The sequence below is a fragment of the Petaurus breviceps genome, unplaced genomic scaffold (assembly GCF_028583685.1).
Source record: "Petaurus breviceps papuanus isolate PSGF00001 unplaced genomic scaffold, PetGlider_PUasm1.0 91133, whole genome shotgun sequence".
Lineage (NCBI taxonomy): Eukaryota > Metazoa > Chordata > Mammalia > Diprotodontia > Petauridae > Petaurus > Petaurus breviceps.
Window position 1 is genome coordinate 98,502,928 of NW_027187419.1, and position 23,280 is coordinate 98,526,207.

Sequence of the window (23,280 nt, forward strand, 5' to 3'; positions counted from 1 at the left end):
CTAAAGTCTGACAGAGAATGTAAATAGTGAAGAGAAGAGACCCAGGAAAAAGTTATTGGATATACCCAAAAGGGGTTGGGATGTGGATGGTGATTTAGCAAATGAGATTGAGATGGAAGGGTCAGATAGGAGTTCATGATTGGATTGGATAAATTTATTTTAATAATAATGTTAATTAAAATATTTTTAAAACTTCATTATTCCCTAAATCATTTTTGTGAGCATTGGATATTCATTTCTGTTAAAAGTCTGTAGTGGTTTAAATGTCTCTTGAGTTCTCATATCTCAAAGACCATTACTCCCAGAGGGGTACATTATTATAATTGCTTGTTATTTATTGCTGAAATTGAATTCTTTGGAGAGGGAAGCACAATATTTCTAATGGTTGACTCCAGCCCCTGAAACTACTTCCCATAATGATTTGCTATTTCTTAGACACACTTTAAAGAAGGAAATATAAACATCTAACAATAGAATTTAGTGTAGCACAATCTATTTTTACTTTTAGTTGCTTGGAGAAATCTTAGAAGAATTTTCTGATTTTTACCCTTAGTAGGATTGTAAAGAAGTTATTTGAAGGATATATTTGTTTGCATTTCAGTAAAACAAAATGCTTCTATTCAAGTTTTATTATATTTCAAAATAAGTGTTTGAGTATGATAGGACACATTCTTTGCTTGAACAAGGGGGTACCTCCCCCAAATAACAAATTACATGATACTGTTTATATAAAGATAAGAAACGATAGAGATTTCAGAGATTATTTTGAGACATTCTAGCCCTTAATGTTCTAGGTTGGACATGACATAGAGCTGTTGATAAATAGGGATGAGGACTTGTTTTGTGATTTTGATACAGGGAACTCCCAGGTAAGGAAACTGTTAGTGCAAGCCAGCATCTTCTTTGCAATTTGTAGTCTTCAGAAGTTGCTTCTAGAGGTTCAGTGACTTCCCTAGGGTAGTACAGCCAGCATGTGTCAGAGGTGAGACATGAATTCTCATCTTCTTGGCTCCAAGCCAGAGCTCTATGCATTATGTCTTTGGGTGACAGATGGAGATGGAATAGAGAAGTCTTAGAATGCAGGATTGTAGTAAAGATAAGCAAACAGGAGTAGAGATGTAGATTTGAGGGTCACAAATATAGAAATAATAATTTAAATCATATAATTGATAATCCTTTCAAGATAGAAAACATGTTGGCATATCTTGCCTTATTTACTTTGTGCATATCTGAAAAGTTATTTGTAAATGTAAAATTTGTCATCTGACTCATGATAAATGTATGATGAATGTATGCTGGGCATTCCTTAGTGTGAATCTTTGTTGAAAAGCAAATAATTTTTTGTAAAGCAAGTAATTACTATTTTTTTTGTATAAATTCAGATTTTACAAATATCTGATTTATTTAAATAAAGGAACACCAATAGAGTGAAAATTGTAAAGCCTTAAATTGAGCCATAGGAGGCTAATCAATGCATTTAGCTAAGTACAACAACAACAAAAGAAAGAGAGAGACAGACTGGATAGATGAATGAAGAAGACCAGGAGAATCTTACGTTATTGGTTTCAGTTGCCCCCTAAGCAAAACAAGACAGTGTCCTTTAGTCAGTCAAAAAGAATCTGCTGAGTTTTTGTCACATGCAGTATTTTCCTAATGCTTCTCAGATAGGTACTGAAGACATCTAAGATGTAAGACTTGTCATTGAGAATCTTGTTGTGGAGAAAACTAGTGCGCATATAATAACAGCAAATATGCAAAACAATAGAATTAAGTTCTGAATTGTGTCACAAACTATAAGTACTTTAAAAGCTCAGAGGAAGCCCCCCAAAGTTGGAGTGCTCAAGGATAACTTTGTAGAGGACGTAAAGGGTGAACTAGATCTCGCAATTCAGTAAATTTTGCATAGGTGGCTAAGAGAAGACAAATGTGGGAAACAACATGACTGAAGGCACAGAAACAGGAAGAGTTATGCTTTTAAAAAATATTTATTTTTATTTTTCAGCATTCACTTCCATAAGATTTTGAGTTCTAAATTTTCTCCTCCTTCTCCTCCCCTCTCTCCAAGATGGCATGCAACCTGATATAGGCTATACATATACATTCGTATTAAACATATTTTCACATCAGTCATGTTATATAGAAGAATTTGAAAAAATGGGAGAAGTCACAAGAAAGAATAAACGCCCTTCCCCCCCCCCCCCCCCGAAAAAAGGAGAGCGCAAATTGTATGCTTTGATCTGCATTCAGACTCCATAGTTTGTTTTTTTTCTGGAGGATAGCATTTTCCATCATGAGTCTTTTGGAGTTGTCTTAGATCCTTGCACTACTGAGGAGAGCTAAGTCTATAAAAGTTAGTCATCACACACTGTTGCTATTACTGCGTACAGTGTTCTCCTGGATCTACTCACTTCACATAGCATCAGTTCATGAAAGTCTTTCCAGGTTTTTCTGAAGCCTACCTGCTCATCATTTCTTATGGAATAGTAGTATTCTATTACATTCATATACCACAACTTATTCAGCCATTCCCCAACTGATGAACATCCCCTCAATTTCCAATTCTTGGCCACAACAAAAGGAGTTGCTATAAACAATTTTGTACATGTGGGTCCTTTTAGTGTTTTTATGATCTCTGTGATACAGACTTGGAAGTGGTATTGCTGGGTCAAAGGGTATGCATAATTTTATAGCCCTTTGGTCTTAGTTCCAAATTGCTCTACATAATAGTTGGATTAGTTACACAGCTCCCAGTAACAATGCATTAGTGTTCTAGTTTTCCCCACATCTTCTCCAACATTTACCATTTTCTGGTTTTGTCATGTTAGCCAATCTGATAGGTATGATGTGGTACCTCAGGACTTGATTTGATTTGCATTTCTCTAATCAGTTGTGATTTAGAGCATTTTTTTTTCATATGACTATTGGTAGCTTTAATTTCTTTATCTGAAAACTGCCTGTTCATATCTTTTGATCATTTATCAGTTGGGGAATGACTTATATTCTTATAAATTGGACTCAGTTTTCTATATATTTTAGAAATGAGTATGCTTATTCTTATGGAGTGATGAGCATTCACAGTTTGATAGACTGCTCAGTAAATGGAGGCTTTGGGTATAGCCACTGTATTGTCCATAATGGAAAGGGGAGAATGCCCAAAAGGAATGATAGATCAAATGTTGCTTTCTTCATAGTTGTGAAAAGCCAGCACATATATGAAATCTGAGGAAAAGGAGAAATGAGGATAGAGATTAGAGTAGTTTCATTATGTTAGAAAGTATTTTTAGTACAAACAACTGAAAGAGAGCTGTTATAGTTGTCCATTTTTATTCTGTCAGGGTTTGGGACAGAGGAAGAGGGGATTCATTTAGCTGTGAAAGGCAGTTCTCAATTTTTTCTCAAACTGAAGAGATCCTCTTTTTTCCTTTTTTTCCAAGTCAATGTGAGTACAATTGTATTAAAATAGAATGCAAGAGTTTACTTCTGTTCATGCTCAGAAAATTACGTATTCAGAAAGAGGGGTAGGGAAAGAAAATTTAGTAGTGTGAATTTCTCAGCATTTAGGGAAGGTCAGGCATTCATTGGGCATGTAATATATTTTTTCTCTTTGTATAACTTATCTGTCTATATGCAGAACATACATATTTATGTTTCATATATACACATATGCAAATATAATTATAAAAATACACATATGTGTATTAATTTTAAATTAATTTAAAGGGATCACCTTTGGCATGTGAGTGAAATAAGACTGAAATTTATGATGGGAGGTGGTCCCTGATATTTTCATAGATTATCAGGGCACCTAATAGTTAAGTGAGAACTTTGGGCAGGTATTTCATATTACAAGAAAAGCTGGGCCAGTGATCTTTCCACCATTATCTGAAACATTTAAATAAAGTCAGTAGCTTTTTCCCCAGAATATTTTAGATTTAATCCACAGTTGGTATATTACCTTAAAGTATCTTATTTATGACAGAATGAAAAACTGAAAGTGTTCTTACTTTTATGTTTTAATAAGACTGTTTACATCTTTTAGAGAAATAAAATGTAAAAATTCTTGATCTGACATTTGTTCATTAGAAATTGTTAGTATTTCTGGCTAGCTCTTTTAAATACTATCTAGGCGATCTCAGTTTTTATAAGAGAATATAGCCATTAATTTTTTTCTACAGATTTAGGCAACAGAAGATTTGTGAAAACAAAATATATTGATCTCATTTATATTCCATTGATGAAGGAACACATGCTGGTCTCCGCTCGCTTTCTGTCCACTAATATGAAATCCTTGTCCCTGCTTCTTTGCTGGTAGGTTTTTAGAAGTTCAGTGAGCAATGCAAATCGCCTGAAGAGTGGAAAATTCCCTTGTCACACAGATGCCCTTATCAGCAGCAACCAGATGGAGCTCTGAGCAGGAACATTATCAATGTTAAATTGCTTTTTTTTTCCCTCAAGTAGAGAGGATTAAAGCATTCCTTCAGAAATGGGTGGCAAATGCCGCAACTTAAGGATATTAATATTTGGAGCAGTTAGTATTTTTAGAAGCAAAAATATGGAAATACCTTACCAAAATATTTCATACTCAAAAACTAAATATTTCCAAATGTTTTCTTATAAATAAAATAGTGGTATATTCTTTCCACAGTGCAATGTAAAAGAGTTAGTTTTAAATTTTGTAAATATTTTTAAAATGATGCCTTTTTTGTTAATGATATAAATTCCATATCTTGTATATAAATTATTCAGTTTCAACAACAGAAAAGTGTGTTTACAGAAAATAGTTTCAGAGAGAATATTCTATATTATCTGATCTTTTTTTGATGAAAGGTAAAACAATATTTTAAAACATCCAGTTTAAATATTTTATAAAATTTTATGCACGAATTTGGTATAATTAATTAGAGCTTCACTACACCTTTAAAGTACTTAGGAGTAACTTTTCAGTTCTCCATGAATTCATTTATAGAACTAATTAAAATATACTCATTAATTATTGCTGTGATATAAGCTAATAATTGCTAAGCACTTTACAAATGCAATATTATATTAATAGTAGTAGTAGTAGCAATGTTCATAAATGTTAATAGTCATCTGTGTGTTTTCTAGAGAATTTATCTTGGAGGTTGATAAAGGAGATTGTTTTTTATAATTCCGTGATATCTTTAGACTCTTATGTTAGTGATGGCGTCTGTAATGTTTAAAATGTTGCCTGAATTCTGATAGTTGACCCGTTTCTCTCAAGGAAAAAAATATATGTTTGTAATTTGTATTAATGAAAATATCAATGGTTAAGAATGTGTTTCCTGTACACTTTTTTCATTAAGAATATAAACAGTTTCATGGAGTATTTTTGGAAAATTTTTTTCCCCCTTAAGGCCCAATTTTTCATTTTTTTTGGGGGGGGGAAGGGAGGCAAAAATTGAAGTATGGCAACAGTTATAAGGACAAATATAATTTTTTCACTAGTATAAATCTGAACATGTAGAAAAGGGTGTCAGAATTGGTTTCTTTTCTGAATTTACACCTAAATATCAGTATATTAATTAGGCTATACTTTCACATGTAGCAGTGAGGAGATGTTTTATTTTTGTGCGTGTATGTTTATGTAACTTAACCCCCAAAAGGACTAAGCTCTTAACCTAATGGCTTTGTAAATTGTTTTAATGCTTTATTTATAGAACCAATTTGGAACTGGAGCTAATTCATCGTGGAGGGAATTTGTGTTCAGGTGGAGCAAGCACAGCTGGCAAACGATCTTGTTTGAGTGAGTATTTAAAATTATTAAATTCGGTTTGCTTTTGGACTAAATATTGAATTTTCAGAAAAAGTATAAAATAAAGTTTACTTTTTTAGTGTAACTTGAAATACTTTACAAATTTCTTTAAATTTATAACCTTTTACTATTATGGCTAAATCTTTACAAGGCTAACCACATATCTCCCTGATTTTAAAGTATATTTGTAATCTCACTTTACCTACTCAGGAAGCAAATGGATTTAGTAATGAAAGAAGGTTGTATTTCCAGCTATAAAAAATAATTGGCTTTTTCATCCCCCACTTTAGTTCTTTTAAAGGAAATATATTATGGATGCTTTTATTTTGCCTGGAGATTTCTTAACATACTTCTAATTAAATTTGAAATAACTTTGTAATATGTTATTTTGTTATGTTCATAAAATTTTTGTATGAGTTTTTCAGGTAAAAATATTTTTCTAGTTCACGCTGTTTGTAGTAGTTTAGTCATTGATTAAAGTCTAATTTGGATACTTAAAAATAGATTTAAGAGTGTAATTTTAGTTCTACAATTAGTCCTAATTTTAATCATATCATTTTGAAGAGTGATATCAAAGGTAGGCACAGAGTACGAATTGTCATAGATTTATTTGACTACTGGCAAAATTCCTCTTTCCTACTTCCTTCTACTGTCCCTTCTACCAACAAAATAAAGTGATGATGGATTTTTAGAGGGGGGAGGGTTAGGATATACAGCTAGTTTTTCTAAAAGTACTAAAAATAACTTTTCCAAAAAGTTATCCATACATATTTGCTTTACTTTGTTTGCCCTCACTCATGCTTTAAAAATAATGCATGTATCTCATTGCAGTTTTTTTTTCAGACATGTAATTTTGGGGGAAATGATCTAGATAACCCAGCATTACTAGTATAAAGTTAGAATGTGTAAGGAACTTGATGTTAAAGATGGGCTTTCCTCATATGGGATGGGAAGGCACTGTGCTTTTTTGTGTGGCTGCTTTCAGAACTAGCTCTGGAGGTGTACAAGTTTTTGGTGTTTCTAATTTGGTGTTGTCCTGGGAGACATGTGGGTACTGCTTTCATGGACTGTACTCTAATTTTTACACAGGATGGGCCCTTCCTCCCTTGCAGTCATAAATGACTAGTCCTTTTTGTGGCCTCTGAATGGTGACTGGGCCCCCTGTTAACTTGTGATGGATCATAGGCGAAACTGCAACCCAGAACTGCTCATGTGCAGTCGAGTGGCCGATCAGCACTAGCTGCACCCAAAGTCAGCAAAGGGTCTCCTGTATTCTCTTCTGATCAGTTGTCTCACCCCCTTTACCATCTCTGGCCTGGGAGCTCCTGAAACTCGTACTGCTCCCTCCAAGGCCCCCTGCTGGCTCTGGGCCTCTGCCCGTTCCAGGCCTGTCCTGCTGACCTCCTGAGGTGTCTGCAAAATGTCTCCCTCTGACTTTTTGTTGCTTCTGCCTCTCCAAAATTTGATTTGAGGCATTATTGTAAAGTCGTTTGTGGGAGTGTGTTGGAAGAGCTCAGCCTGTGCTCTTCTTGTATATTTACTCTTAAAGAAGTCTCCAAACAAGCTGTTTATAGTTGTCATTTTTTTTTCAAATTGAATTAACAGCACCAGTGGCTTATCAAGGATAAAATGTACGTCTCCAATCTAATGTCTAGGAAAGAATTCACAATGGGGACAGTGGGCAGAAATAACCTATTACTGTGTTGTTGGTATTTTAAGCCTTATCTATTAATCAAGTGTTCTAGTTGTTTAAAATACTTTTAGAAGAGTAGAGAGAGTTAAAAATAAAACTTTTACATGTTGGATGTCCCTAAATGAAAAATGTTTACACAAACTTCTTTTAGGTAATCTTCCTATCTTGAATAACTAGGTTTATTAATAAACAATGCCACTCCTCGTAAAGACTGCATTTTATTCAGTAAAGGTGTATATCAATTGTAAATTCTTTTAAAGTTAGATTATTTGTTTAGTGTATTAAGAAAAACTCTTATTGGTCAGCCTCTTGTATATGATTTGAATGTACATAAGAAAAATCCATAAATTCTAGTATGGTCTGGAATTTCTAAGAATTTTCATATTAGAATAATCTTAGTACTTTTCTACAAAAGTAAATGTTGAATATTGGATCTTAATTTAAAGAGGTGATATATTGAGAAAAATGGCTTTGTTTTTGACCTTTTAGTTAGAAAAAGCACAAAAAATTTTTTTCTTCCCATAAAATCTTCATCACCATCCTGAATCTTTAAACTGCAGATTCACTTCTGCTGTTTTGAATCTGGATCTAATCCCTATCTCAAATAAATTCCCTCAAAACATTTTATAAAGAGATTAATTTTGAAACTTTAACCAAGAGAGGCAGTCAAATACCTGCTTTGACGGTTTTTGTTACTGTTTCTGATTCAATCTTGATATAATCTATTATTTTATTTTAAAAAAAGCTACAGAGTCTACACAGTGAATATCTTTGTTAATCGCTATAGGCAGTTCAGCTTAGCTTTATTTGGGCAACTTGAAATAGTTCTGTTGTATACTTAGTGAAATTTTGATAATGACCCGAGAGTTTGAGGAAATTATTTTGACCTTCATTCCAAGCTTCAGTGAAGACTGTATAGCTTTAGTGTGGAATATTAATGATGAGACTTTGGAAAGTTATCCTTTGGTGGCCTGACCTTATCCTTTAAATACTTTCATTGATTACTTCAGGGCATTTGTAAAATAGTTCATAGCCAGAATTACATGTTCTGCTTCACTAATAGAGAAAAAAATCATATAAAATTATAAGGATAATAAAAAAGGAAAATATTGTCAAAATAAGAGGAAATTACTCTGAACTAGGAAGGCATTCCAGCAAAGTGGAAAGAATTCAGGATTTAGAGTCAAAGAATCAGGATTCAAACCCAGACCTCTACCGACTTTGTGAATCAGGACAAGCCACTTCTATTTTCTGAGTCTCTGTAAAAATAAGGTGGTTGGAATGGATGACTTCTTAGGCCCCTTCTAGCTCTGAATTTATGTTCTGGCTATTTTTTGACTAGATACTAAGAATAGGTAGCTTCTGTTATAGGGAGACATTTGCTTGGTACCAGAAATAATTTATATAGGGCCAATGTAAAGAATGTTGATTTTTATTTGTTTTACTTTACTAGGGATATTACAGGTGAAATTGTTTGGTTTGCTGCAAAAAAAATTTTTTTCTGGTAAATACTGGACTTGATTGAATCAGTTTGAATTGAATTTGAATTGAATCAGATTGAGTGCCTCAAAGGTCTCATACAGATCTGTATGTCTTATCCCCCTAGCCAGAGGGATCATTGATATGGTACTGAGTGATTGACTGTTTGAAGTTATTTGTTATCTAAATAGGGACAGGGACAGAAACCAGGCCTGTGATTGCTTTAGTATAGGGATCTCTCAGATGAAGAAATTCTCTCTACCCATGCAGGTCCACACTTTCTCTTGAGTTCAGGAAAGAATAAACACAAGTGGGACGTCTAGGTGGTGCAGTGAATAGAGCACCAGTCCTGGAGTCAGGAGGGCCTGAGTTTAAATCTAGCCTCAGACACCTAACACTTACTAGCCGTGTGACCTTGGGCAAGTCACTTAATCTCAATGGCCCTGCCCTCCCCCTCCAAAAAGCAAAAACAAAAAAAGAATAGACACAAGAGAGACAAATAAATAGCAAGGCTATGTGCTCTTGCCCTCATGCTGGCTCTTGATAAGAGAGGGTCTAAGACTTATGTCTCATCTGCAGTTACCACAGTTCATCCTTCTTTTAGGGCCATCCAGGCTAGAAATAGGTCCTCTGTGACTTCTTGTGTATGTGTTCGGAAGACTATACTGGAGTCTCTTTCCATCCACCATATCTCTATCTGTTGTTCTTTGGACCATTTAAAATTTTGATGATTAGAACTTCATTTCCTAAATTTCACATCTTCTCACACTCCTCTGAAATCATTCCTATTTTCTTTAGCTTCACTCCTAAATGGGATGAAGAGATGACCCTTCTCCCTGGTAATGTTAACTGTTTTAGATATTGCCATGGTCCCATCCTTTTCTCTAGCAGATTGCTCCGGCTATCATTCTCACTCCCTCTAATCCTCAGTTTTTCCCCATCTAATGTTTCCTTCCTTAGTTCCTTAAGTCTGTTCCCAAGTTTCTTCTCTTAAAAACTCTTTCCCTTTTTAGCTAAAAAAGCCATCTCTACTCACTACCTTTACTTCATCTCTTTCCACATCTTTTACAGTCTCAGTCTCAACTTCATCATACAATTAAAATTTCTTTTCTCAAAATTACTAGTGGCTTCTTATTTGCTAAATCCAATGACTTCTCAGTCCTTATCCTTCTTATTTTCTATAGCATTTGACACTGTCAACCACCTATTCCTCCTATAGATTTCTTTGTTTTTCTGACTCTTCTCACCTCTCACCTATCTGAACTCACAGGTTTCTTCATACATGTCACACCCACTAACTATAAATCTTCCCCAAGACTCTGTCTTGGGCCCTTTTCTTTCTTCTTTCTATAATCTCACTGGATAATCTCATTATCTTTCATGGGTTCATTTGCCATCTCCAAGCAGATGGTTCTCAGAGACATGTATCTGTCTCTCTCTTGAGCTTCCAGTCCATTATCACCAACTGCCTGATGGTGATATTTCAGATTGTATGTCCTACAGATATCTCAGACTCAATATATCTAAAACAGAATTCAGTATCCCTCCCCCAAAAGACCGTTATATAATCAGTATAATAAAACCTATATGATAAAAACTGCACATTGTTCTCAAAGCTGCCCAACTTTTCTTTGCTACTTTGTTGGTTTTCTTTTGTTCTCTGCTGTGCACTTTTTGCTTTATTTTCCTCTCCTGCCCCCGCCAAAGAAGACTACAATTAACCTTGGATATATATATATATATATGTACATGTTGCGGGCGTTTACCCTTACAACAGATCTAGACGACTAGCCCTACGGCCCTCTCACTTACCCATCCCGGGTCTTCGGTCGTCACCGGCCCCTCACGGGGAAAAACACCAGACAGAAGGCGGAGGAGTGAAGCGGGGTGGTTTATTCTTCAGCAGTTACATGGCAGAGAGAGAGAGAGAGAGCCCTCTCACACGAGAAGATATATAGCGAATCCGAGCCAATCATATCGCAGTCTTACATTTATGGCCTTATATGGTGATCACCCCATCAAGCTTATACATATTCATGGTGATCACCCCATCAAGCTTATACATATTCATTCAAAGCAACCATGGCACCGCCCATAAACCCCTCCCCCTCCTCCATCATGTACATGTATGTATGTATGCGTGTGTGTATATACATATATACACACATAAATATGTGTATATATAGACCCCCCACAAATATATATACATAGATATCTATAAGTATACACATTTTTATGCATGTACACTTATACACATATATGTAAAACTATACTGTGCTTATTTCCTCCTATCATCTGTTTCTCAGAAGATGGATAGTATTGTTCTTCCTAAGTCCAAGTCTTTCCATGGTTTTCTAAGACAACACCATCTTTCCAATCACCCAAAGTCACAACCTTGTTTTCATCCTTAACTCTACCTCCTCACCCTACATATAGAGTGAGTAGCCATATCTTGTCATTTTTTCACATCTCTCAGACATATTTCCCTCTCTCTATTCACACAGCCACCACCTTAATTGAAGCCCTCAACACCTCTTGCCTGTGCTATTTCAGTAGCCTTTTAAGTAGTCTCCCTCCCTCAAGTCTTTCCCTAATTCAATTTATCCTCCACTGAGTTGTTAGTTATTTTCCTAATGTGTAGATCTAACCATGTCATATCAATGGCTCCCTAATTGTTGTAGGACATGCAAAGGCAAAAGGAGAGGAGTTTGGATGTAATATGTGAGAAACATCAAGAAGGATAGCTGGATCATACAATGAAGGGGAGTAATGTATATTAATCCTTGAAAGCTTGATAGTGACAAACACCTTTAGCAGGCATATAGTTCTTTATTTAATGACTTGCTTAGTATTAATAATTAAAGAAGAGTTGAACAAAATAATTTATATGGTTGTATTTTTCAGAAATGCAACCACAATTTAAAAAATTATGTAATGAATGAAAACACATTTGTGTGTGAGTATATGTTTGTGTTTACACACACATAAATAAATACAAATGCATATTATGTGCATATGCCTCTCTAAAATTTAAAGCCTGGTTAGTTAGCTATCAATTTTTACACAAAATAATATAATGTAATATGATGCATATTGTTAAGAAAAATACAGAACTTGTTCTGCTTTTTTAAATTCTAATTTAAAATTATGCTATCCATTTGTAGTTAGCATAATTAAAGCTTAAAAAAACATAAAAGACCAATCCAACAGTTCTTTCAGATTTCCTCTCATCTGCAGTAATGTCTGCTTTAGTCTTGTAGTAGTTGTAAAGTTAGTCAATTAGATACTGCAGAAAGTAGAAGTTTTTGTTGTAGATTGAAACTAGACTTCTTTGTTGCAGGTTACTAATGGCCCTTAGTATGATGAGAACAAATAGGTCAAACAGTGATTTAGTAGATTGAATCAAGAAGGGTTGGCTGATATTGGGAAGTAAATATTCGAAATGATTGATGAATCTACTTGTCAATTACTAAGTCATTGTGATATAAGAATAAAGTAGGCACATTGAATCATATATTTTACATTTAGATGCTTCAAAATTATTCTTATTGAAGCACTTCTAGAGTATATATTTGTCTTCATAAATGTATATGTGTATATATGTATACATACATATAGGTGTGGATCAAAAGTGAACTTTCTATGATTTTGTAATGAATTTTATATATGAGGATAGCATGCTCAGTCTGTTCATACTAGAAGTTCCAAAGCAGTACAGCCAGGTAAGATATCTTTGTTGGGCCCTCTCTTTAAATACAGGTTTGGAGTTCATGGCCCTACCCTCCAGAGAGAGAGAGAGAGGCAGAGGGTAGTGATGAGGTGGATGGAGTACCAAAACTGATGAAATCTTATAGGATGATGAAATTATTCCAATAATGAGTCAGTCAGAGAAGTCCCAAAGTAGTGCAGTCAGGTGAGAGCTCAGGAGGTATATTTTGTATTCTGATATTTTTATTGCTTTGGAAATTGATTAATTGGTTATTTTCACACGAAAACATTGCTATTATAAATCAATGAGATATTTTAAGGGTTACAATCTCATTTTTTGTAATTTTTTTTCTTTTAAACTTAAATACAAAATGAGAAAAAAAAACACATTACCATATACACAGTAGACCACAAGAGAGAATTCAGTATAAAACAATAAATTTCCATTTCAAGAAAACCTAGATAATAAATACCATACATTGTTTTTAAAGCTTCCCAGCTTTTCTTTGCTTCCTTCTTGGTTTTCTTTTGTTCTCTACTGTGTTCCTTCTACTTTATTTCCACCCCTCTCCTGCCCCCCGCCCCCGAAAGCTACAGTTAAGCTTGGATGTGTGTGTATATGCATATACATAGATATTTATAAACATACACATATATGTACGACTATACTATACTTATTTCCTCCTATCATCTGTTTCTCTGAAGGTGGATAGCATCTTGCTTCATAAGTCCAAGTCTTTCCATGTTTTTCTATACCAATCAGGTCATCATTTTCTACACCACAACAATATTCCAACTCAATCACATCCTATTTGAGAAATTGTCTATGAAAATGTTTGCCCAATTTTCTGCATTCCTTCTATTCTTGGCTAAATAGGTTTTGTTTATGCAAGAAAATCTTAATTTAAAATAATTGAAATTATCTATTTTACACTTCAACAATGCTCTTGCCTTATAATATAGTTTAAGGTCTGATCCTGTTGACTTCCTTTACATCTTTTCCCCCCTGTTTCTTCCAAATTTCTGACCTTTTGTTCTTCCAAATGAACTTTGTTATTATTTTTTCTAACTCAGTAAAATTATTTTTTTCAGTAATTTAATTGGGATGACATTAAATAAATAGATTAGTTAGGTAGAATTATTATTTCTAAAATTATATTGGCCAACCCATAAACAATATATATTACTTCAGTTATTTAGATCTGAATTTACTTGTATAAAAGGTTTTATGTTTATGTTCATATAGTTCCTGTTGACTGCAATTTCATTTTGAAGAAGTGATATTAAAAGTAACTACCTCTTCTAATTTGTTTTGTTTTCCTCAAAAAGAGACAATTGACACTGTAACTTTTAGTGATTTAAATTTAAAAAATATTGTTTTTTTCTCCTTACTTGTAATGATCTTAATCTTATGCTGCCCTAGATAAAAGACCATTTTTAAGGGACTAGAAAACATAATATTTTATTGTAAATTGCCATAGTAATTCTTCAGCTACGCAAGAAATTATTTATTAAGGCAGATAATTGAAGCAACCTCAGAGTTATTAATAGCCTTCTTATGTTTCTTTGTCATTCACAAACCTACTGGGTTTCTCCATTAACTAATGATAAGTGACCAAACTCCTGGTCTTTAAGCCTCTTCATAGTCTGACCCCAGCCCAAGTTTCCATTATGACTTTAAAAGTGTATCTTCTGCTTCAGACAGTTCAGTTCAATTAAATTTAATTCTGATTCAGCAAACATTTATTAAATGCCTACTATGTATGTGCAAGGTACTACACATACAAATATGAAAGTTCCCTGCCTTCAAGGAGTTTACAGTCTATGGCCAAATTGATTTACTCATTATACTCCCTTAGTCACATTCTCCAACTCTCTTCCCTCCCATATTCTTTATATCTAACCAAAACCATTCTCATCATTTTAGAGCTTAGCTCAAGTTCTACCACTTTTCCCTTAAATTATCCCTGCCTGTTGTAGCCCATAATAATTTTTCCCATCTTTGAACTTGATAGTCTTTATTTTCTTTACCATGGATTTGGCAATTAATCATTTATTGCCTTGTAATCAAGCATATACAAAGATAAGTAAATACAAAATAATATTAGGGAGTTAGGATCAGGAAAAGATTACTGTAGAAAGTAGCACCTGAAGGACAGTGTAAAGATGTAGATCATTCTTTGCCTATATAAAGGCACACAGGTGGGAGACTGAATATTGTGCAATATGTATATGCATGTGTGTATATGCATGTAATATTGCAGCAAGTAAAACAGATTTACTGGGACATAGAATATGTATGGAGGAGAGTAATGTGAACTCAGGCTGGAAAGGTGGCTTGGAGCCCTTTGTGAAGGGCTTTAAATACTAAGGAGACACATTTGTGTTTTATTTTTATTCTAGAGGCCAGAGGGCCCTGAAGTGCTTTGATACAGAGTAAAATGGTCAGATATACCTTAAGTCTTATTTTTTTGGCAACTGTGCTGGGGGCCTAGATTGGAGAGGGGAGAACCTTGAAGTTGGGACACCAATTAGGAGGCTATTACACAAGTCCAGTTGAGAGATTAGGACCTAAATTGAGCTGAAAGAGATGACCATGAGAAATTCTGTGAAAGTAGAATCAATGGATATGGGGGCAGGAAATTGAGAAGAAATTGTTGATGATGACTCTTCAGGTTGCCAATTTGTTCTTAAAATGGAGCTGTCCAGCAAGTAGTTGGTTTGTGTTGTGTTGGATCTTAGAAATGGGATAAAGGTTGGTTATATGGATTTGGGAGTTCTCTTCAGAGACATAATAATTGAATTTTATAAGTTGATATCACTGAGAGAGAGAGTAGAGAGAGAACATAAGGGGTCCCAGGACAACTACAGTTAGATGTCAGCACATAAATGTAGCTATTGACTCTGAATCAGGGGGATTATGGAAGGAAGGAGAAGAGAAGGAGAATTTCTTAGCTAGAAGATAGTCAATTGTCACCTGCTTTCTGTAACCATTGGTAGCTCTGTTCTAGTGTTGATTTGATTTTTTTTTTTCCATGTCAAGGTGATTGCCTATACATGAGTGGTGGTAAGGTTATGATTCTAGGCTGGTTCTTAGTAGCCTTTAGGAGAGAGATCTAGTGTTGACTGAGGTTAGTCATTTTGCATTTATTAAGTGCCTGTTATGTGCCAGGCCCTATCTGGATGATTGTAGTGCCAGTGCAATATTTACAGTGCCCACAGTCATGATAAAGACTGTGACTGTAAGTATCATATGATGTTCGATCACAAAATATACCAAACTCTCCAGATAGAGGATAGAACTGAAGCATTTATTTAGATACCAGAAAACCAAATTCCCAAACTAGTAAGCCAATTCCATCATAGTACCAAAGATATTCAGAAGCCATAATAACACTGAGAGCCACAGCATCCTTCAGCCTTTCCGCAAACCAATACAAGATCAATATCTACTCATGAGCCTGTCTGACCCCTTGCCTGAGCATCCTCTCTCCCCCACCGTCTTGCTATCTCTGACTACCAGATTCCTGTGGACTTTGCTTCCCTTCAGCAAACTCCTCCTGCCATAGGCTCCATGTGACTATATTTAGCCTATTAGGGGACAGAGTTTATCTTCACAGCAGGAAAGCTTCCTGTGGGCTCTGCTGCACCCTTCAACAAATTCCCTCCATCACAGGCCCCATGTGATTACATTCAACCTATTAGAGGGCAGAGTTTACTTTCAAAGCAGGAGAGGTCTTCAAACTCCCTCCTAGGTCTGTTAAGGGGCAGGGAAGATGTTCAAATTCCCATTCCCATTACAATGATTCAACTATTCTGAGCTTCAGTTCAGATATTATGCATGTAGAAAATGTATAAATCTAATATCTGTCCACTATGAAACAAGATAATTAAAATGAAAAACATAACAAAAACCAGTTAAAATGGCAGAGAAATTGATGTTATTAGCTACCTGGAGGTTAAGTTAGTTGCTTTTCAACATTAAATTGAACTTTGAATTTCCTTACAGGTGAAATCAGTAATTTGTGGAATGGTTGTCATTCTGTCTTCTGATCAGCTTGTAAGCTCCTGAAGAAAAGAGCTTCCTTCAATTTCTTTGTATTTCTCTGTAGTGTTCAGGAGATTGGCTTGCATTGTAGTCAACTGTAGTAATATTTGTTGACTTTACACTACTCTTGATATACTTTATTTTAGTACCAGCCATGGGAAGAAAGCTCAACTTATTATGGATTCAGCATGTACAGTGGGAAGAATGTTAAACTTTGGAGTTCCAGGGCCCAAGTTTGAATCTTGCCTCTACTACCTATGTGTCTTTGGGAAAATCACTTAAGCTTTCTGGGCTTCAATTTTCTTATCTTTTAATGAAGACATTGGGTTAGAGGACTTCTAAGGCCTTGTCTCCAGCCTTAGATTTATAATCCCATGAACTCTCCTTTCACCTAGGATCTCACATAACCAACACTACATATTAAAGATACACTGTTTAAAGAATATACTGTACTAGTTGTTCTGGGATTTACAAAAGAAATGGAAGATTGACCTTTTCTTAAAGCACAGTGCTTTATATGGTAAATGTTTAGTAAGTGCTTTATTCATTCATTCCTGGTAGTGCTTTATGAAGACCTCTTTGATGGGGTGCTGCCATGCCATCTTTGCTTTCTAAATTTAGCAAGATTTCTGGAAGCTAAACCCCCAATGCTGTTATAATCCCCATATAAATTCTCTATACGAATGCTGCTAAAAGGCCAATAAATGTAATACTGCAATAGCAACAACTCAGCATTTATGGGCATCGCTCACTTAGAAAACCAAAGAATGATGCTGCTAAATGGAGGCTTGCAATATATTGTGAAATTTGAGAACTTTCAGAGGTCTGTCAGAATTATTAAAAAAGGTTAGAAAGCATTTACTTAGAGTCTGTTTCTTTTAACCTTTTTTTGTGTCATGGACCTCTCTGACAGTGGTGAAACCTATACGTCTCTTCTCAGAATAGTGCTTTTAAATTACTAAAATTAAGTGCACTAGATTACAAAGGAAGCCAATTATATTGAAGTGTAGTTATCAAAATAATTAAAAAAACACAAATTCAAGAACCTCTGACTTAAGAGTAACTTTTAATCTAAATGAAATGTATAGAATAGACTAATATAAATATATACAATTCAACATACATTTTCTAGCACCTATAAAATAGGTACAGACCCTTTGCCAGTTACTGAGGGTACAAAGGTGAAATGAGATTCAACAGTCAGTAAACATTGCTGAGAACTTAAGAGTGCTAAAAGTACTGTGCTAAACTGGGGGCATAAATCAGAAAAAAGAAAGACAAGTCCCTTGTCCTCAAAGAGCTTACAGCCTACTTGGGAAAGACAATACCCAGAAGTCTGAAAAGTGGAGGGTAGAGGTTGAGGGGAGAGGAACATGTTAGAGGAACCAGAGAAGTCACAATGCAACCAGATAAAAAATGAAGCGATGTCTGAGCCAAGTTTGGAGCTCAGTCAGAGGGACAGAGGGTAGTGATGAAGCACAGTACCAAGGCTGATGGGACCTTGCAAGGATGATGAGGTCTTCCCAATAAGGAGCTTCCTGGGGCATGGTGGAGAAGTCACAGTAGCTAATAGCAAATATTCTTAGGGGAAAGAAATAAGGATAGAAATCTCAGAATGATTCAAGTCAGATGCAGTTAGTTGAGGCTTTCTTAAGGAGCCACATTTTTGGAGTTAAGGGGAGGGGCAGGTTTAGTAGATAATGGGGAGGGCAATTTAGGTAGCCTTTTATAATGTGTAGTGGCTTCCAGATAAGAGAAGACAAAATGAACATGCCCTTTTGCTCTTTATTATATAAACTAGAGAATATGGACTGGATTGACTTAGAAATATTTGGTTGTGTTGATTGTTAGATTTTCTCTGTATTATGGGTGGGGATTTTCATTCTTTTTGCCCTTTAAAAAAATAGTTCACACCCTCTTTGCATTAACTCCCCTTCCAAGACTTTTGAAAAAGATAAGATAAAAATAACTGACAGATTGTGCTTAAATGTTTGTAATACACTTTACATATTTCATTTCATTTGAACGTCACTACAACCCTATGAAGGAAATACTCAAATATTATTTTCCCCATTTTACAGATGGAGAAGCAGGCAGCTGTGACCCAGAGAGGTTAAATGGCTTATCCATGGTTAAAGTTAGTAAGCATTTAAAATGAGATATGAATCCAGGTTTTCCTGAATACCAGATTCAAAGAAGGGCCTCAAAAAAAACCAAACCAAAATAAAAATTCCCAAACCATGGAGGAGTTGTAATAGATGTTGGCAGAGGCTTTACTCACATTGATGAAATCAGAAATCTTTGAAACATTAAACTAAAAGGAATGCTATTTTGATATCTCTTTTTTAATTTGTTACAATTTGTGTTTGGCCTCCTTGTCATACTGGTCTACTTAAACTTCCACAACTGATTTTTAAATGAAACAGATGAAATTAGTGTTTTCCATCTCCTGGAATAAAACACATATTAAAATATATGCTAGTTATAAAATATTTTATATTCTTTTTATCTTTTTGTTTTTGAAAACTAAGTATTTTTATTAATTTACATACAAGACACAAGCTAGTTAAGTACATTTTGAAATGTGATCATTTATTAAGTAATTTCCTGGTGAATACATATTCATCTGGGTGAATAAAGTTTTGCCTTTATATACTGTTATCAGTTTTGAATGCTCAACATAAAATATAATACATTTTCAAAAATTTTTCCCCAGAATTCACTGATTTAAAAAAATGCTTCTGTTTCAGTTTTATGCCCTATAAAAATATGAAAATTTAAACTGTCAGAGACAAATTAGATAAATTTGAAAATATATTCCCCACATATCCAATCTATTGCCAGATCTTGTCATATTATCTACTTTCACAACTTCTCTCCCTTTTCTCTGTGAACATAGTCACCATCCTAATTTGGACTCTCATCACCTGCGTCTGGATTATTGTAGTAGCCTCCTAACTGATTTACCTCCTCAAGTCCTTCTCCACTGCAATCCATCCTCCACTCAGCTGCCATGGTGGAAAAATCTGACCATGTTGTCTTCTCCTCTTTGATATAACCTCCAATCAGTAAACTCAAGTGGCTCTATTTTACTCTAGGTTCAAGTATGAAGTCATCTATTTGGCAATTAAGTATCTCCTACCATTGGTCCCCTTCTTGCTTTTCCAGTCTTTTTTTCATTTCACTTCCCTCCATGCATTCTTCAGTTCTACCTTACTGCTTGCCTGTGTGCTGCTCCTCACCCATGCTTCCCCCCACTCTCTGTCCCACCACCCCGTCTCACATCTCTGTCCTTTTTCACTTGCTGTCCCCCATGCCTGCAGTATTCTCTTTCACCTTTTTGAATCATTCCACCTTCAGGAGGACATCTGTCTCACCTCTTGATGTCTTTCTCACCTCTTCCCTGACTCCTGCCTTCACTGCTATCCTGCAGTTATATATAATACTTAGTTTTATGTTTGTCTCTTTATTTATAATGTGTAGTCATTTAAAGCAGGAACTATTTTTGCCTCTCCTTGTATTCTTGTTATCCAGTGCTTGGCTTACTGTGTGCCTGGCTTAATAAAATCTTGTTGACTGTCTAATTGTTAGCAGTCCTTTTTGGAGATTATTTTGAATCTGAGAAAATAAGATAGAGGGCAAGTAAAATTGATTTTTGAGGAAAGGAAAAAGAAAGCTGGACAGTAATGATCTCACAATGGCAGGGGATAACCAGTTCAATTTTTAATGCAATTTCTCTTCAAGTTCTTCTTCTGTAGATGGATGTGTGCAGTTTTTTGGTGGGGAATTGAGGGGAAAATGTCATTGCTATCGGAATCTCCCAGTAAGGAAATTCCCTTTACCAGTGTGGATAGGCTACTGTTTTGCAGTTTATATTTTTGTAGAGTTGCCCAAGGTGGAAAGATTAAATGACTTACTAGGGTTGTGCAACTAGGATATGTCAGAGGTAGGACTTAAACCTAGAATCTCTTGAATCGTGCCAGCTTTCTTTCTACTAAATCACATTGCTGTTAACTTCATGGTGGTACATTTGCTTAAGCTTGTCATTAAGAAAAGCATGCTTAAGGGGCGGCTAGGTGGTGTAGTGAATAGTGCGCCAGCCCTGGAGTCAGGAAGACCTGAGTTCAAATCCAGCCTCAGACACTTGACACACTTACTCACACTTACTAGCCATATGACCTTGGGCCCATCACTTAACTGCAATTGCCCTTCCTCCCCCCCCTCCAAAAAGCAAAAAAAAAGCAATCACTAATTTTGATGTCATGCTTTTTTCATAAATTTATTAGTAAATATTTGCCATGTAAGAAAGCATAAAGAGGCATAGCTGGAATATTTATTCAGGGAATTACATGCTATGCAGGACATGAAACAAACGTCTATATGTTTTAAGTGTAACCTTTTCGGTTATAATTTTGTTTATCTTGGAGAAAAATGTGTGAATTCACTAATTACTTTTTCCCTAATCTATTCAGATCAGCTGTTCCATGTATTAGCCATGCACATGCGGCTTTATAGCATTGATTCTGCCTACAATCCATGGAAGAAACTAACTCAATTAATGCAGGATATGAATTCACAGTAAGTATTGTAGAAATATCAAAATAAGCTTAAAGCTTTTCTTTGACCTATAGCTTTTAATATGAAGTATGGAATTATTTTATGCATATCTAGAAATGTGAATGTATATTCTCAATTTTTGTTAATAATGTTTAATATTTATGGTATTATTTTTGCAGAAGACATTACTATATACGAAAATTTAAGAGTGCACTTTATGATATGAAATAGAAAACATTCATATGCTCTTTATTACTGATAGCTTTCATTTATATTGCTCCTTCCATTGAGCTCAAAATAATATTTCATATGTACTATCATATTTATTCTCTTGAAATACTTGGTAAATAGGAAGGAAATAGGTATCTTAGTTTTCTAGAAAAAGAAACCATGGAGTAGGTAAGACTTAGTGATTTAGAGTTAATCATAGCAGAGCATTGGAGCAAAAGGGAAAAATGAGATCTTGTAGATCATGTGACACAATGTACTTTACTTTTAACATATTAGGAAAGGCATATCCAATTTAACTCCATTTATGCCTAAGTTTTGTTTCTGAGATCATTTGTTGTTTTTCCAAATGTGGAAATATTGTTTCTTGTTCCTGTTATTTAAGGTGGCTTACTTATATATTGCTCCATCTTTGGACTGAGTCTTTTTCTGGGTGTTCCAAGTCACTTATCTTGTTGAGAAGAGTTCAGGAAGTCTTTCTTCATTCCCCTTTTCTGTTCTTAAGAGTTGGTCAGTCTTTACTAAACTACCATTCTGTTAGAAAGCATTACCTTACATCAAACCTAAACCTTTCCTCTGCAAATTCTGTTCAGTGCTCCTAGTTCTACCCTCTGGGGCTAGCAAAAACAAGTCTAATAGTAATATCGTTTCACATAACAAACCTTCAGATACTTCAATAATTATTTTTTGTATCTAGCCTTCCCACAAGACTTTCCATATCAGCCTGTTAGAACTAAGAGGAATCATGTTTTTTTCTAATTGCTCCCTTAACAGATCTTGACAAATAAGAGTGTCCTCAGCTTATCACTGAGCAAGGAAACACACATTTAGATTTCTTCTGTGTAGCAAAGCTATTGTGATTCAAATCCAGATGCTAAGGAACAGTACCCAAAGCAGAGTAATACATTTAATAAGGACAAACTCAGCCAAGTTCAAAGAGGTTCATTATCAGAGGACTGACTATACCAGGTAGTGAGTTTTTTGGGCCACAGCAACTCATGAAAAAAATCCATTAAGGTATGGAAGGGTTGTGATCAGTTGGTGGAGAAGATACTTTACTAATAAAATTACAATTTAATTATTTAATTTGTATTTAATTATAAATAATTAATACTTAAGAATTGATGAAAAAGATCTTTGGGGGAGGTAGGTATCATTTCTGAGAGTTATAGACAATCATCTTTGATTTTTAAAATTAGCATATTAACTTTCAAGTTGGCTGATGGGATTATTAGCCATATAGTTTATGTTAATGTACAAATTAGGTTATATATAATGTATCATCACATTATATAATATTGAATTGTTAAATATTATATCATAGTCATCTAATCAGTAAACATTTATTAAATGTCAGACCCTGCTAAATTCTGGGGATAAAAGAAAGACAAAGACAATTCTTGCTTTTAAGGAGTGCACAGCCTAATGGGGGAGATGACATACAATTATGTACAAATAAACTATATAGAAGATAAATTGGAAATAATCAACAGAGTGAAGGTACTAGAATTATGGCTTCTTGTAGAAAGTGGATCTAAGCACAGTTTCATGATGTTCTCCAGCTTTGTTCAGCAGCACATGAGTAGGAGTGAAGCTCGTCAGGCAGGCATTAAACATTTTTAAAGAACCTGCTATTTGCCAGGCACTTTGCTGAGTACTGGGGATTTAAAAAAGAAAAGGCAAGAGACAGCTCCTGTCTTCAGGGAGCTCACAATCTCATGACAGGGGTGGGTGGGTAGGTGGGATGGGTGGGGGGGAAGATAATAAGCAAACAAATATTTATAAACAAGCCAT

The 23,280-nt window shown here is 34.9% G+C and overlaps 1 protein-coding gene across 3 annotated transcripts in view; it reads left to right on the top strand.

Annotated features, from left to right (window-relative positions):
• UBR3 (ubiquitin protein ligase E3 component n-recognin 3) overlaps window positions 1-23,280 on the top strand; it is a 330,855-nt gene that overhangs the window by 242,992 nt on the left and 64,583 nt on the right. For all 3 annotated transcript variants that reach the window (XM_069080034.1, XM_069080036.1, XM_069080035.1), the window contains exons 30-31: window positions 5,679-5,764; window positions 21,174-21,279. In XM_069080034.1, coding sequence (XP_068936135.1) covers window positions 5,679-5,764; window positions 21,174-21,279 — 192 coding nt within the window. The remainder of the gene's footprint in view (window positions 1-5,678; window positions 5,765-21,173; window positions 21,280-23,280) is intronic.